The 17,512-nt window shown below is 44.2% G+C and overlaps 2 protein-coding genes across 5 annotated transcripts in view; one reads left to right on the top strand and one right to left on the bottom strand.

Moving 5' to 3' along the window:
- SLC39A11 (solute carrier family 39 member 11) overlaps positions 1–17,349 on the bottom strand; it is a 361,452-nt gene extending 344,103 nt beyond the window's left edge. For 3 of the 4 annotated variants that reach the window (XM_072112560.1, XM_072112556.1, XM_072112558.1), the window contains exons 1-2: positions 17,194–17,349; positions 3,853–3,969 (exon numbers count right to left, since the gene is read on the bottom strand). In XM_072112560.1, the coding sequence (XP_071968661.1) occupies positions 3,853–3,960 (108 nt within the window). In that variant the 5' untranslated portion in view covers positions 3,961–3,969; positions 17,194–17,349. Of the gene's footprint in view, positions 1–3,852; positions 3,970–16,976; positions 17,084–17,193 lie in introns of those variants that run through there. The other variant, XM_072112557.1, reaches the window with a different exon arrangement.
- A 57-nt stretch (positions 17,350–17,406) lies between these two features.
- Positions 17,407–17,512, top strand: part of SSTR2 (somatostatin receptor 2) — a 75,099-nt gene continuing 74,993 nt past the window's right edge. Inside the window, exon 1 of the mRNA XM_072112555.1 lies at positions 17,407–17,431. The gene's annotated coding sequence lies outside the window, so the exon portion shown is untranslated. The remainder of the gene's footprint in view (positions 17,432–17,512) is intronic.

Here is a 17,512-nt window from a genome sequence, read left to right as displayed (position 1 = left end):
CTTTAAATGGTCTAACACTTTTGGAACAAGATTTTTGGATGCTGAACATAGGGACATATAACTCGATTTATCCTTGTATCCTCCATGTTGATATGCTTCCGTAAATAACTGTGCTTAGTTTACAATCCTTCATCCTGGTGGTAGATTTCCTTTAAGAAATTTTATTGTATTCATTAACACTCTGGAGTTAACCAAAGGTAGGGGGTCTTCATGAAAATGGGGTGCAATTTTATTTATTAGATAGACCAGGACCCTTGTTTTCTTGATTAGTGGGGGTCATATCATTGCCTGTCTGTTAGGAAGGAGATAACATTGGATCTCGGGGGCCAACTCCTTTATTAAATGCTACTGAAAAACCTAGAAGACTTCTGTAGGAATCAGAGCCTGAGAGAAGAGCGTCACGTCTTGGGCGCACCAGCAGCCTGGCTTGTAGGAGTATTTATAGCTGCAGAGAAATGTTGGGGTATGCAGCGCACTCATCTCAGCTGCGCCGAGCACATGAATTGCTACTTTATAAATAGAAGATAATAATACTAATTTGATCGTGGAGACTGCAGGTAGCCAATCAATGCGATTACGTCGTAGGAAATGAGTTCTGGCAATTGAAGTAAAAAGCTCGTAGCAGCAAATTAGCCGGGAATCGAGTGGGGATAATCTGGTTATTGACTTTTATTCCTATTGACTTTGATCCTTGTTTAAGAGTCGATAGAAGTATGTAAAAAAAAAAAAAAAAAAACATGCCATAAAAAAGTAAAAAAAAAAAAATCACCAAGAATAAATGGATGAAGGATAGTAAACCAAGCACACGGACATACTGGTGTGTTCCCTCTCTGGTAGCATCTGCTGTTCTTTTAGCTTCCTATGCCCGGGTTTTAACAAAAAAGACTTTTAATAATATGCAAATGAATCTGAGCGGCTCTGGGCTCCATAGGTATTAAAGTGGTTTTCCCCGTCTGCTCCATTAGTCCGAGGAGCGGCGAGGGGTCTGTGGGCGTCTCCGCACTGAAACCCCCACTGATCAGGAAGTGGATAGGGCCTAACTTTCCTTCATGGGAAACCCCCTTTAATAGAGCCTGGAGCCCTTCAGGCTCATTTGCATAATGTTTAAAGCCCTTTTTTTCTTAAAAACAAGGGCATAAGAAGCTAAAAGAAGAGCGAATCCAGTCAGAGGGGGCACACACCAGTATGTCAGTGTGCGTGGTTTACAATCCTTCATCCTGGTGGTTGATGTCCTTTAATCCATTAATGACCTGGCCCTTTTTTTTTTTGCATTTCCACTTTTCACTCCCCACCTTAAAAAAATCTATAACTTTTTTATTTTTCAAAGTAAAGAGCTGTATGGGGGCTTGTTTTCTGCATAACAAATTGCACTTCATAGTGACGGTATTTAATATTCCATGCCCTGTACAGGGAAGCGGGAAAAAAAATCCAAATCCAGTGAAAATGGTAAATGAACACATTTGCGGCATGTGGGCTTGGTTTTCTACAGCTTTTCACTGTGCGCCCCAAGTGATATGTCTTTTATATTCTTTGGGTTGGTATGTTCAAAGGGATACCAAATTTATATGCTATGAAATCCTTATAAAACCATTTAAAGAAATTAAAACCTACTGGATGAAAAAAAAAATCTTATTTTTTTTTTCATTTTCTGGCACTAACAACTTTTTAATTCTTCAGTGTACAGAGATATGGGTGGTGTCATTTTGGTGACGTTTTCAATGCTACCATTTTCAGGGCTGTGCGACCTTTTAATCACTTTTTATTACATTTTTTATATGTTGCAAAATGGCGAAAAAGTGGCATTTTCGACTTTGGGCGCTATTTTCCCGATACTGGGATTAAACGCCAGGAATAACCGTTATTATATTTTGACAGATTGGACATTTTGGGACGTGGTGATACCTTTACCTGTTTATGATTTTTTTTCGGTTTATTATTATTATATTAGTTCTAGGGAAAGGGGTGGTTTGAATTTTTAAGTTTTTTAATCTTCATTTTTTTTACTATTTTCAGACCCCCTAGGGCAGTGATGGTCAACCTTTTGGAGACAGAGTGCCCAAAGTACAACCAAAACCCATTTATATGTAGCACAGTGCCAACATGACAATTTAAGTAGTAACTTATTAATCCCTGCTGTATCACAGGTTTCAATCGTATTGGCGTCATGAGTTCACCAATACAATAGAAAGATGATGGAGAAATTTGGATTTTAGCTTCCCTCCAGGATTCCCTGAAGAGGAATAATCAGGGGAGCCAGAGCTCCAACATTAATCTGTCTCTATCCACACCTGCTTGTTCCTGCTGTAATCCTGGCAGCCAAGGTTGTCGCGTTAAAATGTCAAGTCCTGGGCTGTATTGGACCACAGGAGGAAGCCTTGAGTCCTATCTGGCAAACTCTGTGTTGGGGTGAAGGCCTGGGTGCCCACAGAAAGGGCTCCGAGTGCCACCTCTGGCACCAGTGCCATAGGTTCGCCACCACTGCCCTAGGGGGTCTGTCATGGAGGCAGATTGTCGCTCCCCAATAACGTCACTGGAAGCAATGCTCTAAGCCAACGTGCCGGTGCCCACAACCCAATACCCAATACGCAGCAAACACTCACCTTATATGGAGAGGGTTCGGCCCCTGAGCCCTCCCAATACACACACGCAGCCAACGTGTGATATACTAATATGTCCCACGTCAGTCAGGGGTTAAAGATATATATTTTTTATTTATCTTTTGGCGAATAACTTATTTTCATATTATTTTTCTTATTATTCGTTGGGCAGATATTTTTAAACTTTTTCATGGTTTTTTTTTTTAATACTGTTATCAACTCTAACAAGAATAATTTTGAAAATGTTTTCTCATTATTTTCTTGTCAAAATGTTTTTCATTAATTGTTTTTGTTTTTAGAATTTATGATTTACCTTTTTATGTAGATTTGGTCTTAGAATTTGTTTTTAGACACCTTAGATGCTTCTTATTTTTTTGTGCAGAATTTTTAAAACTTATTTTGTTTTTATAAACTTTTATCAACTCTTTAACAAGAATCATTTTAAAATGTTTCTTTGTTTTCTTTTTACTTTTTTTTATTTATATTTTGTCTTAGAAGTTGAGAGTCCTCAGTTGTTGTTACTTTTTATTGGTCAACTAAAAAAGATGATGACAATTGAAAGTTTTCAAGACTACTTAGGTCTCTTCATCATGATTGCTATAACGCAACATTTAAATAGAACGCACATTTATGTTTTATTCAGATGTTGTCTTATGGCACATATTAAAAATTCCCTGTTGGTCACACACAATGGTCACAGCACTGCTACATCCACTAATTCACACACAGCCCTTCTCCATCCATTCACTCACTCACACACTTACAGCTCTGCTAAATCAATTTACTCACACACACAGCTCTTGCTATATTTACTTACTCAGGTCTGCTACATACATTCAATCACTTGACCACACTCTGCGCTGCTACATCCATTCACACACAGAGCTCTTCTTCATGCTCAGTTCTCTGGCCCCATCCCTTGCCTCTATCCTGCTCTATTACTGGCAGCAAGAAGTCACATGATTCTGACATCACTCTAGGTCCTGCAGTCATACACTCATGTCGGGACAAGCAAGGAGAGGGAGAGAGCAGTGCGGAGTCTCTGCTCTCTCAGATTTTTTCTTACAAAAAATCCGTCAAATTGGGTTTGTAGTCTGGGTACTGTTATGTACTGTACGGTTCGTGATGTTTTATTTATTTATTTTTTTTCCTTGTTTTATTGTAAAAAAAAATAAAAAGAAAAAAAAAATTCTGATTAAAAAAAAAGTGTGTCTTATAGTCCGAAAAAAATTCTTTATTAAAACCTATCACTCACCTGTCCAGTAGAGAAGACAAAAACCAACGCAGAACCAGCTGCAGTCAGGCCCCACGTGAACAACGTCCCTAAAAGGGACTGTATAACCGGACTGTATCCTTCAATCATCTTCTGGCCCTGTGAAAAAATGAAGACATAGAATTAGTGTTATACAAAATACAGATATTTTATTCATAATTCAGGAACCCGAGAAAGCAAGTGAGAGCCCCCCCCCCCCCCCCCCCAGTAATGGAGGCCTAGATCATTTATTAGATAGATGTACTATTCAGGCCGTGTTTCCTAGACTTGAAATCTATGAAGTGACTTGGACTGGAGACCACATAGTCATTGATGATGTTAGGAGTCCCTGGCCAACTCCGGAACTACTTTCCTGTACTATTATAAAGCTTTCAGTACAGGACGGGTGTCCTCAGTGGGATGACCGAGACTCCTATCATCATCGATGACCATGACGTTGGGGGTCCCGTGTTATGCTCCATATTACACTAACCTAACATGAATGCGTAAAACAGGTTTTCAGCATGGAGGCTATTACATGTAAAACAACTAGTATCAAGTATATACAATATACAGGTGGTCCCCTACTTAAGAACACCCGACTTACAGACGACCCCTACTTACAAACAGACCTCTGGATGTTGGTAAGTTACTGTACTTTAGCCTTAGGCTACAATAAACAGCTATAACAGTTATCGCAGGTGTCTGTAATGAAGATTTAGTGTTAATTCTGGTTCTTATGGTAACCCAAAATTTTTAAAATCCAATTGTCACAGAGACCAAAAAAATTTGGCTGGGGTAACAATTATAAAATAGACAGTCCTGACTTACATACAAATTCAACTTAAGAACAAACCTACAGAACCTATCTTGTATTTAACCCGGGGACTGTCTGTATACATATCTATATATACTGATATGATAAGGGGTGTGGAGGGTCTTAGTTATGAGGAAAGATTAAAACCACTAGATTTATTTAGTCTGGAAAAAGAGACGACTACGAGGCGACATGATTAATTTCTATAAATATATGAATGGTCCATACAAAAAATATGGTGGTAAGTTATTTCAGATTAAATCAAATCAAAAGACGAGGGGGCACTGTCTCCGTCTGGAGAAAACAAGGTTTAATCACCGGAGGAGACACAAGGCTTCTTTACTATGAGGACTGTCAATCTGTGGAATAGCCTGCCTCAGGCGCTGGTCACAGCAGGGACAGCAGAGAGCTCAGGCGCTGGTCACAGCAGGGACAGCAGAGAGCTTCAAGAAGGGTCTAGATGCCTTTTTACACCTAAATAACATTGATGGTTATGTTTTATAGAATTGTATCCCCTAAATCCCTTCCTCATCCAATCCCTTTCCTTCCTTGGTTGAACTTGATGAACAAGTGTCTTTTTTCAACCGTATAAACTATGATACTATGGTATACAGGCAGTCCCCGGGTTACATACAAGATAGGGACTGTAGGTTTGTTCTTAAGTTGAATTTGTATGTAAGTCGAAACTGTATATTTTATCATTGTAGTTCCCGACAATTTTTTTTTTTGCCCCAGTGACAATTGGAGTTTCAAATTTTTTTGCTGTAATAGGACCAAGAATTATCAATAAAGCTTCATTGCAGACAATTTTAAGCTGATTATTGCAGTCTGGGACTATTTTAAAGCATCCAGAGAGCTTCACCAGAGGTCACAGTGGGCAGAGGGGTCTGTCTGTAACTATGGGTTGTCTGTAAGTCGGGTGTCCTTAAGTAGGGGACCGCCTGTATATATATATATTCTATCCCTGACAAAACAAAGAATTGAAAGAGAATTTAGACTCATGGAGAGGTTACACATCCCGGGTGTAGCTCCTTATTGTGACAATGACCAGGTCCCCATTGTGCGTCTTCCAGTCACCCTCACCCAAAGGACCATGTCCCCCTCGGCCCCTAACATGGTCTCTAGATGACGAACCATCTCCACATGAGGTGTCTGCATCTTCTGACACAGCAAGGAGCATCCCAGACCACTTCACGCCGTCCCCTGGTAATTTATGACCGAGTCTCCTTAGGGGTCTGCACAGCATAAGGAGAACTGGAATTTCCGAGACACTCGGAAGAAATTTCAGACATTTTCCTGACTCGGTACTTGTCTGTACGGAAAGCTTTTGCTTCTTTTTTTAAACACAGTCTCTGAGATAAATGGAGCCAGATTAATAAGAGATAGCGAGGGAATGGGGGGAGCCATTGCTGAACGCAGAATATACAGAGTATTTCCCATCTGTAACATTGCCAAAAAAAAATAATGCAATGAGAATTCGGAGGCTTTGGAGAAAAAGTCTCTGCTGGAGGATTTCTCACTTACCTTTCATGAACTTGAAAAGCTCATAAGATGAGAAACCTTGTAGAGCTGTGAGCAAACCTCAAGGCCCACATTAGATGATTGTAACATCGCCACATTCTAGGGTCGGTATTACAGTACGAACTAACTATATGGTAGAAGTGCTCACATTCCAGGGGTTTGCAGATCATATATGACCCGTATACTGCAGCCATATTACAGCTCATTATGCTTTCAGGGGGGTTCTTGTATAGGATCCACTTTATAATACGTGTATTCCTCACTTCCTCATCTCTGTAGTCTCTATCTGTATGCATGCAGTCCACTCTGGTGGGTGAAGACCTAGCTGCTGTGACTCACTGCTCACCCTCCCCTCCCCATAGACCTCTATGTAATCTGACACCTCAGTTGACTTCTGTCTATCTTACTGGCATGAAGGAATTCAGCAGATGAGGAGGGATGGAGGGGGGTGATAATGACATATGATGACATATGATGACATATGTTGAGAAGGAAGCACTTTGCTCCATAAAGACATATCACACTTGTACTATTCATTTATACAAAGATTGTTGAAATCTACTGACCAGTTCATTTCCCCCTATAATAGCCGTTCTCCATTCTGAGTGACTGCCTAAGCACAGAGCACAGCAGTGTGAGGACAAGCCCCCATTGCAATCTTGGATATAAATTGATATTTTACTGCCCTGTCACTACAAATCTCCCCAGGGACAATACCTAAAACTGTATAAGAGCACATCAGTGTGAGGACACACCCCAAGTAGAATCCTGCAATAGAAATCCATATTTCACAGTCCAGCTGCTACTTACAATATACACAAAAGTATGATTACACATCTAATCAGGGGAAATACCTAATACTGGCTGCATAGAGCACAGTGGTGTCAAGACATCCCCCCTCCAGAAGAATCCTGGATATTCATTCATATTCCACAGTCCTGCTGCTACCAACAACATTCACAAAGGCATGATCACACATCTCTACAGGGACAATACCTAACAGAGGCTGCAGTGAGCATGGAGCACAACAGTTTGAGAACACCCCCCCAGTACAATCCTGGAATATAAATCCATATGTCACAGTCCTGCTGCTACTAACATAAACAAATGCATGATCATACATCTCTCCAGGAACAATACATAACACTGCCTGCAGAGAGCACAGAGAACAGTGTGAGGACACGCCTCCATTAGAATCCTGGATATAAATTCATATTTCACAGTCCTGCTGCTACTAACAATATATACAAAGATCTGATTACACATCTCTACAGAAACAATACCTAATAATGGTTGCACAGATCAGAGCAGTGTGAGGACCCCCCCCCCCCCCCAGTACAATCCTGGAATATAAATCCATATGTCACAGTCCTGCTGCTACTAACAATATACACCAAGGTCTGATTAACACATCTCTACAGAGACAATACCTAATACATGCTGCATAGAGCACAGCAGTGTGAGTAACCCCTCCCCCAAGTACATCAGAAGCTTGCACACACTTGTTTGCTACAAAAATATATAACCACCTACCTACACAGCATGCAGTCATTAACACAAATCTCTACCCGATGGAAAGTATTTAACCCTATGCACCTCTGGCACAAGAAAGTCATCCGACAGGATTTTCCACCTCCATTTCCAATCTGCAGCCTGTGTATGTAAACACCGGCACAATGGACGGAGCAGGATCCAGACACGGATGAGGAGGCTCTGCTACAATCACACCTGTATCCGAGACACAAATCCTCATCTACTGAGACCACAGCTGAAATGTACAACTAAACCGCCATAAAACAACTTAATGCAAGTCCTCATCAGCAAGTTACTGCCCCACCGAGAGATCCCATAGACTTGTGGAGAGAGAGACCCTTATAGACTCGTGGGAAGATCCCATAGACTTGTGGGGAGACCCCATAGACTTGTGGAGAGAGAGACCCTTATAGACTCATGGGAAGATCCCATAGACTTGTGGGTAGATCCCATAGACTTGTGTAGAGATCTCATAGACTCGTGGAGAGACCCCATAGACTTGTGGGGAGACCCCATAGACTCGTGGAGAGACCCCATAGACTTGTGGGGAGACCCCATAGACTTGTGGGGAGACCCCATAGACTCGTGGAGAGACCCCATAGACTTGTGGGGAGACCCCATAGACTTGTGGAGAGACCCCATAGACTCGTGGAGAGACCCCATAGACTTGTGGGGAGACCCCATAGACTTGTGGGGAGATCCCATAGACTTGTGGAGAGACCCCATAGACTTGTGGAGAGAGAGATCCCATAGACTTGTGGAGAGAGAGATCCCATAGACTTGTGGGGAGATCCCATAGACTTGTGGGGAGATCCCATAGACTTGTGGGGAGACCCCATAGACTTGTGGGAAGATCCCATAGACTGACTTGTGGGGAGATCCCATAAACTTGTGGAGAGATCCCATAGACTTGTGGGGAGACCCCATAGACTTGTGGGGAGACCCCATAGACTTGTGGGGAGACCCCATAGACTTGTGGAGAGATCCCATAGACTTGTGGAGAGAGAGACCCTTATAGACTCGTGGGAAGATCCCATAGACTTGTGGGGAGACCCCATAGACTCGTGGGAAGATCCCATAGACTTGTGGGTAGATCCCATAGACTTGTGTAGAGATCTCATAGACTTGTGGGGAGATCCCATAGACTTGTGGGGAGACCCCATAGACTTGTGGGGAGATCCCATAGACTCGTGGAGAGACCCCATAGACTTGTGGAGAGAGAGACCCCATAGACTTGTGGAGAGAGAGACCCCATAGACTTGTGGAGAGACCCCATAGACTCGTGGAGAGACCCCATAGACTTGTGGAGAGAGAGACCCCATAGACTTGTGGGGAGATCCCATAGACTTGTGGGGAGACCCCATTGACTTGTGGAGAGACCCCATAGACTCGTGGAGAGACCCCATAGACTTGTGGAGAGAGAGACCCCATAGACTTGTGGGGAGATCCCATAGACTTGTGGAGAGATCCCATAGACTTGTGGAGAGATCCCATAGACTTGTGGGGAGATCCCATAGACTTGTGGGGAGATCCCATAGACTTGTGGGGAGATCCCATAGACTTGTGGGGAGATTGATGGAGGGAGAAACACACGGAGGTGATTCTGCAAACAATGGGGGAAATACAAAGCCTCCGGATAAGAATAAGATCCTGATATCTGCACAAATCAGGAGATTAATAGACAACACTTCAATTACACATTGGGCAATGCAGAAATAGATACAATCTGGTTATGTCATAGAGAGAAAAAGATACATTTAGTAGCCTTCAAATGTATCAACACATGTAGCCTTCACATGTCACAGGGAAGGAAGAGATGTCTTGCCTATACTGTGCATTATCCATCCATCCAGGACACCGCAAAAGCCAAGCAGAGCCAAGCATTCCAATTGAAGTAACATATGGGGGCTTGTCTTTTGCAGGGAGTTTTGTAGTTTTTGTATTATAATGTGTTCAACTTCCATTTTTAGGCAAAAAATTTTTTTAAGCTATCGGTTTCTCAAATTTGTACCCCCATGCCAAGCAGTTTTTAAAATATTTTCTTTAGTTTGAAAATTATTTTAAATATTTTGCACTTGCACTCTTAATCTAGTCTTTACACTGGATTGGAAGCAGGGATAACGTTAGCCTCTTACATAATGCTTTGAAAACTTAAAGGGGTTTTTCCCACAGATCAAAGAATAGGGCCTAACTTGCTGATCGGTGGGACCCCCACAGATCACGAAAACGAGGGGTCTGATGGGGGTCACACGTACCTCTGTTGGACCCCTCGTCACTACCGGAGAGTAATGTACCGTTCTGCTACATCTCAATAGAGCCAACGGAAATTGCTGAGCACCGTGCTCGGTGATCTCCGGCAGCTCCATAGAGATGAATGGAACAGAACAGTTATGAACGGCTGTCTGCTCCATTACTCTCCCAGAGCGATGAGGGGTCCGACTGAGGTACCTGGGACCCCATCGGACCCGTAGTTTTTGTGATCTGTGGGGATGCCCACATTCACTGAGACCCCTTCCGATCATCAAGTTAGGCCCTATCCACAGGAACTTGATTTGTGGGAAAACCCCTTGAAGGGATACTGCAGAAATCAAGTTTTCACCTATGCATTTGTTGATAACTTGCTGACCCGTGGAAGTTCTAGAGGTGGAGTAATGAGAATGGGGTCCGTTGTACCGAAAATGAATGAAGCTGTAGGAAAAGCTTGTGCACCGCTATTCCATTCATTGTTTATGGCACAGACGGAAATACCGTAACTAAATGCTGTGCTCAACTATGTCTGACAACTTTTAAAATTATCTAATAAACCTGCCCCCTTAGCACTTAGTGAGAGGGGAGAAGTTCTCCTGCACAGTATAACAGCCTGTGAAGCTACAGCACAGGGGGGCTCTGATAAAATCCCCCAGAGCCCTTCTGGCACATACGTATAATGTTAAAATCTGATTTTAGAAAGAAGAAGACCATGGATAACAAATCTAAATATCAAGGAGCCTCTTACTGACTGTGACTCTTTTTTAGGGGGGGGGGCACTTATTTTTACATTAAATTTATTGGTTTTTAATATGAGTACAATGAATACAATACAAACACTCAAGGGAGATAAATTACACCCTAATCAAGAACATACAAAAGCCTTTCCCATAAAGAAGAATTTTGCAAGGTATGGGGCCTCAACTTTAGTCTTGCCTATGGCCCCCCTTTGTCTAAAACCGGCCCTGTTGACTTGCGTTGGCTAGCGCTCATGCAATAACATCCTACAGGTAAATGCATACAATTGGGAATCCAAGCACCCGGTACCCCGTCACTCACTGGCAAATATTCATTAGGGCATCAGAGGCTGCACAGTATTTCCCTTCAAATAGAGCCAATAACAAACATATAAACAGACCCAAAATTTCTGTATTTCTGCAATTCTTTCTGCTGTCACTCACAGTCAGATACTGACTGACTAGGATTCATTCGCCAAAATTACAAAACTAGTAGGAGGTTCAATTTCATTTCCCAACGTGGTCTATGATTATTTAGTAATTCCGAGTCGGCGCTATTTTCCTGTTGATATTCATAACTTCGGGCCATGGAAATAATTACCTTATTTAAGTAAACGCTCTATATCAGCAATTCCATTTGACAAAATGAGCCGCGTCTCGTCTAAACAATGACATCCTCGTCAACAAGACAACAGAAGCCGAACATCGACGGGTAAATATAGGACGAGCGGAGAATGGGCCGATGAGAGAAAATAGCTTCCCTCTATGATTTATACAAACACTGGGAAGCAAAGTTGTTTTAATCTGCAAACTGCTGGAAAAGCCTCATGATTTAGCACGCGGACAGAAGCTATGGAGATCCCTGTGGCTATTGCTCTCCTCACTGCAGATAAAATATCATCACTGTGAACCAGGAAGAAACATTCAGGCTTCGTTCACAAAGTTCCGATTGAATTGGGTTTCCAAACAGGTCAACAGTTCTTGCATAGGGGTCACCTAGTGAAAAATGTGGCAAAAGCAAAGAGAAAGCGCAGAAGGGAACAAGGTAAGTATGTTTTAGTTCTGTGACTATTGGCAACTGAGGGGCATTACTGAGACAGCTGGCTACTGGCAGTATTCCTGTGACTACTGGCTATTGTGAGCATCACTGTGTCTGCTGGCTACTGGGTGCACTCCTATGACTACTGGCTACTGGGAGGATCACTGTGACTGCTGGCTTCTGTGGGGCATCATTGTGTTGTCAGGCTACAGAGGGCATTCCCATGACTGATGATTACTGTGGGGCATCAATTGGACTACTGGCTATGGTGGGGCATCACTGTGACTGCTGGATACTGGGGGCATCACTGTGTCTACTGGCTATGGTGGGGCATGTGTGTGTGACTGCTAGATACTGTGGGCATTCCTGTTACTACTGGCTACTGTGGGGCATCACTGTGACTGCTGGATACTTGGGGCATCACTGTGTCTACTGGCTACTGAGGGCATCACTGTGTCTACTGGCTACTGAGGGCATCACTGTGACTACTGGCTACTGAGGACATCACTGTGACTGGCTACATCACTTTGATGACCAGCTACTGGGGGATCATTGAGACTACTGGCTACTGAGGCCATTTATGTGACTACTGGCTAAGGGCATCACTGTGACTGGCTACATCTCTTTGATGACTAGCTACTGGGGGGATCATCGAGACTACTGGGTACCGGGGGCATTCATGTGACTACTGGGGGCATCATTGTGACTATAATTACAAGTAGCAAAATTATGAAGTAGCTATGAAAATTTTATGGGTGGGAGTCCCCAAAAAAAAGGGAATTAAATCTTTGTGGCATTAGGAAGGTTAAGAACCACTGTTTTACATGAAATGGCACTGGGCCAAGCCGCTCCTAATACCTGTCGAATTGCATTTCAAAACGTGAACGTGTGAACCAAGCCACAAAACCAAAATCCTGATTTCACAAGAAAACTATAGATGGTATAAATTTGATCTAAAAACACATTGGAAACAAAATCTTGAAGATAAATTGGTACAATGACTCCCAAACTGGGATATAGGGGTTTTTCCAGGAAAATGTAAAAACCCCTAGTGGCAGCATCCTGAAAGGAGTAACAAGGGACTAACTGGACCTGCCTCATCCAATGAGTGATTTGCATTGTTCGAGAGCAAAACGCATGGTGCTCCTTCCTGATCCCATGCTTTTAGGTCTAAATAAATATGTACTTGAGAAAAACTCCCCCCGGCTGCTCTTGAATTGTGTTTCCAAATGGCATTAAAACGCAGCATGTGAACGCAGTCTTGGGATTTTGCACTCTGACTTTGCCCAGAACAGCATTACTTATGTCCAGATATCTCCTCCCGGCAATAACCGATCCCAATACCTTCTCCGGCCTGAATGTGAATACCCTGCTTATCTGCCAACCCCGTGCAGCCATCATTTTGTTCTCATTACTGTAGAGTTTCAAGTGTCTTAATGTAATTACTTCTGAGCTTGATACCTACTCGAATTTTGAATTTTATTCCCATTGACTTTAATGAGGAAAAGTTTCAGGAAGAAGAGTGAAGTGACGTGTACGCAGAGCACATCATCCCTCATTATCAGAGAGATGTAATTAAGCGGCGGTTAATAAATCCACCGGCACAAGTCATAATGCCGTCTAACTCCAGTAAGACACCGGGAATGAAAGCTCATAAGAGCCTTATAATTACAGCGCCGCTCCTTCCAGATTATGAGCGATGGGACCAGCGATGGCAATCCCCCCCCATAGAGCGAGCGCTACACACTCCCGCTACCACTTACCCGGCTCTCATGTCTCTGCCGCCCCTCTCACAGGCAGGAAGCTCTCATGAGAGCAATAAATATAATGTTACTGAAACATCCGAAACAAAAACATGATAATGTAAAGCTTTTAGTACAAGCCACAGGTTTATTTACCCCTATGGATTCCCATCATTAGGACAAAAATAAAAGCGATTGAAGTCCATCTTAGATCTATGACTAATACAGACTGCTGGGGAAAAGGGGTGGAAGGAAAAACTTGCAGCTATTCCCTAGTAAAAGGTGGAAGGGGGTCCTGCTATGACTACTGGGGGTAGCCAAGGACAGCTGTGACTACTGGGGGTAGCCAAGGACAGCTGTGACTACTGGGGGTAGCCACGACGGCTGTGACTACTGGGGGTAGCCAAGGTCTGCTGTGATTACTGGGGGTAGCCAAGGGTTGCTGTGATTACTGGGGGTAGCCAAGGGCTGATGTGATTACTGGGGGTAGCCAAGGGCTGATGTGACTACTGGGGGTAGCCAAGGGTTGCTGTGATTACTGGGGGTAGCCAAGGGTTGCTGTGAATACTGGGGGTAGCCAGAGGCTGACAGGATTACTGGGGGTAGCCAAGGGTTGCTGTGATTACTGGGGGTAGCCAAGGGTTGCTGTGATTACTGGGGGTAGCCAAGGGTTGCTGTGATTACTGGGGGTAGCCAAGGGTTGCTGTGACTACTGGGGGTAGCCAAGGGTTGCTGTGATTACTGGGGGTAGCCAAGGGCTGCTGTGATTACTGGGGGTAGCCAAGGGCTGCTGTGAATACTGGGGGTAGCCAAGGGCTGATGTGACTACTGGGGGTAGCCAAGGGACGCTGTGAATATTGGGGTAGCAAAGGGCTGCTGTCATTACTGGAAGTAGCCAGGAGCTGATGTGATTACTGGGGGTAGCCAAGGCCTGATGTAATTACTGGAGGTAGCCAAGGGACGCTGTGATTATTGGGGTAGCCAGAGGCTGGTTTGATTACTGGGGGTAGCCAAGGACACCTCTGATTACTGGGGGTAACCAGGGTTGCTGTGATTACTGGGGGTAGCCAAGGCCTAATGTGATTATTGGGTGTAGCCAAGGCCTGATGTGATTACTGGGGTAGCCAAGGCCTGATGTGATTATTGGGTGTAGCCAAGGCCTGATGTGATTACTGGGGGTAGCCAAGGCCTAATGTGATTATTGGGTGTAGCCAAGGCCTGATGTGATTACTGGGGTAGCCAAGGCCTGATGTGATTATTGGGGGTAGCCAAGGCCTGATGTGATTACTGGGGGTAGCCAAGGCCTGATGTAATTACTGGGGGTAGCCAAGGCCTGATGTGACTACTGGGGGTAGCCAAGGCCTGATGTGATTATTGGGGGTAGCCAAGGCCTGATGTGACTACTGGGGGTAGCCAAGGCCTGATGTGATTATTGGGGGTAGCCAAGGCCTGATGTGATTACTGGGGGTAGCCAAGGCCTGATGTGATTACTGGGGGTAGACAAGGCCTGATGTGATTATTGGGGGTAGCCAAGGCCTGATGTGATTACTGGGGGTAGCCAAGGCCTGATGTGATTACTGGGGGTAGCCAAGGCCTGATGTGATTACTGGGGGTAGCCAAGGCCTGATGTGATTACTGGGGGTAGCCAAGGCCTGATGTGATTACTGGGGGTAGCCAAGGCCTGATGTGATTACTGGGGGTAGCCAAGGCCTGATGTGATTACTGGGGGTAGCCAAGGCCTGATGTGATTATTGGGTGTAGCCAAGGCCTGATGTGATTACTGGGGGTAGCCAAGGCCTGATGTGATTACTGGGGGTAGCCAAGGCCTGATGTGATTATTGGGTGTAGCCAAGGCCTGATGTGATTACTGGGGGTAGCCAAGGCCTGATGTGATTACTGGGGGTAGCCAAGGCCTGATGTGATTATTGGGTGTAGCCAAGGTCTGATGTGATTACTGGGGTAGCCAAGGCCTGATGTGATTACTGGGGGTAGCCAAGGGCTGATGTGATTACTGGGGGTAGCCAAGGCCTGATGTGATTACTGGGGGTAGCCAAGGCCTGATGTGATTATTGGGTGTAGCCAAGGCCTGATGTGATTACTGGGGGTAGCCAAGGCCTGATGTGATTACTGGGGGTAGCCAAGGCCTGATGTGATTATTGGGGGTAGCCAAGGCCTGATGTGATTATTGGGGGTAGCCAAGGCATGCATATTTTTCAGTTTTATTTCTGTTCTTTCCCCAATTATAACTGGAAAAAACGGAAAAAACATGCTTTTTCAACAACGCAGAGGGCCGTGAGCCCATAGAAGTGTATGGGTGACGCATCCGTTTTTGACCATTTTTAATCAAGATAATTGGTAAAACCTGGAAAAAAACGGATACATTAACAGACTGCTTAAAAACGGACCATAAACGGGTTCAAAACGCCATGTGTGGCATCACTCTTAGGGTGCTGTCATACGTTAGTGTTTGGAATCAAACACTTTGAGGCCGCGGTCACTCGTACCGCTAGGTGTCCGTTCATAACGCGACGCTAGCGCACAGGGGGCAGTCCTCACCCCGAACGCACATGCTTTTCCAGAGAAACGCATGCGATCGGCTTATCAATCGCATGCTTTCCCTGGAAACGCATGCGCTAGCGTTGCGTTATGAACGGACACCTAGCGGTACGAGTGACCGCGGCCTGAAAGAGGGTATCCGTTTGGGTCAAGCCCCTCCCACTTGCGGTTTGGATGCTTTTAAAAACACATCTGAAAAGCAACGTGTGAACGTGCCCTGAGGCCATTTCTGTCGCTTTCTGTGTCTGCGTTTCAGATGCGTTTTATAAAACACAGCAAATATACCAAGTGTGAATGCTGCCTGAGAGCGCATTCACACGTTCCACTAGCATTGCGTTCATAACGCAATGGTAGCGCACAGGGGGGCGGGGCTCAGGTCGATCGGGAAACGCATGCCATTGATAACCCGAACGCATGCGTTTCTCTGGAAACGCATATGCGATCGCCCCGAGCCCTGTGCGCTAGTGTCGCGTTATGAACGCGACGCTAGCGGAACATGTGAACACGCCCTGAGGGTGATGCCACACATGGCGTTTTGAACCCGTTTCGAATCCGTTTTTAAGAAAATCGCATGCTTTTTGCTTAAAAACTGATTCAAAATGGGTTCAAAACGCCATGTGTGGCATCATCCTCAGGTTTTCTGATGCAGTTTTTGATTTGGAGTGAATAATAATGTGTTAAGTATCTGACGTATGAACAGAAGCCAAGACACAAGTGTGAACAGGGAGTTATATTTGCTATAAGTAGCTGTATCTCACAATGTATGATTACTAACCATGGTATACAACACAACTTTATGAGGTAAAAATTTCACAAAATGCAGACAATATATGCCACGACCACATTCCCACACCACAAAGCCCTGGTTTATGCGGGTACAATATAAAACGTAACATGTATGAGCGGTAAAAGACGCCATTAGTGTGAATATGTACCTAGGTCATCTAAGAAAGCAAGAAGTTGGATAATATGGCGGTAAATAGCCCTAACAATGCAGGTTTTCATTCAAAAATGTCACAATCAGCAGTCAAGGAGCTAAAAGCCACCACAAAAACACAGGAGGAGGAAAAAAAAAACTCAACGGTGAAAATGTCGCCATTACGAGGGTATTTTGGACTTTATACCGCCCCGTAGCCCTGAACCCACACGCACCTGTCCAGCTGATAATCTGACCCGCTATGTAGTACTTCCTAGTTTTCCTGTACACGTGTCTCAGAAACACCCGCCACTCCGCCTCCCAGCGTTACCATTGGTGGAGCCTCATAATTCACGCCCCTGTGTTAAATTTTACTGGACGCTTCAGTTGTCAATCATGCGTGAGCTTTATTCATAGGTTCACTGATTATTGATGTGGGAGAAACGTACGCGGGCGGGCGCAAATGGAAAATCAGTAAGTGCTTAGTGCTGGCTGATAATGAAATGGCCATATCCTGCTAATGGATTCTGAGGAATTAATAAAGTGCATTTAATT

This window comes from Engystomops pustulosus, chromosome 6 (assembly GCF_040894005.1).
Source record: "Engystomops pustulosus chromosome 6, aEngPut4.maternal, whole genome shotgun sequence".
NCBI classification, from domain to species: Eukaryota; Metazoa; Chordata; class Amphibia; order Anura; family Leptodactylidae; genus Engystomops; species Engystomops pustulosus.
The sequence above is the reverse complement of the archived record's forward strand: the minus strand, read 5'-3'. Positions and strand labels throughout refer to the sequence as shown.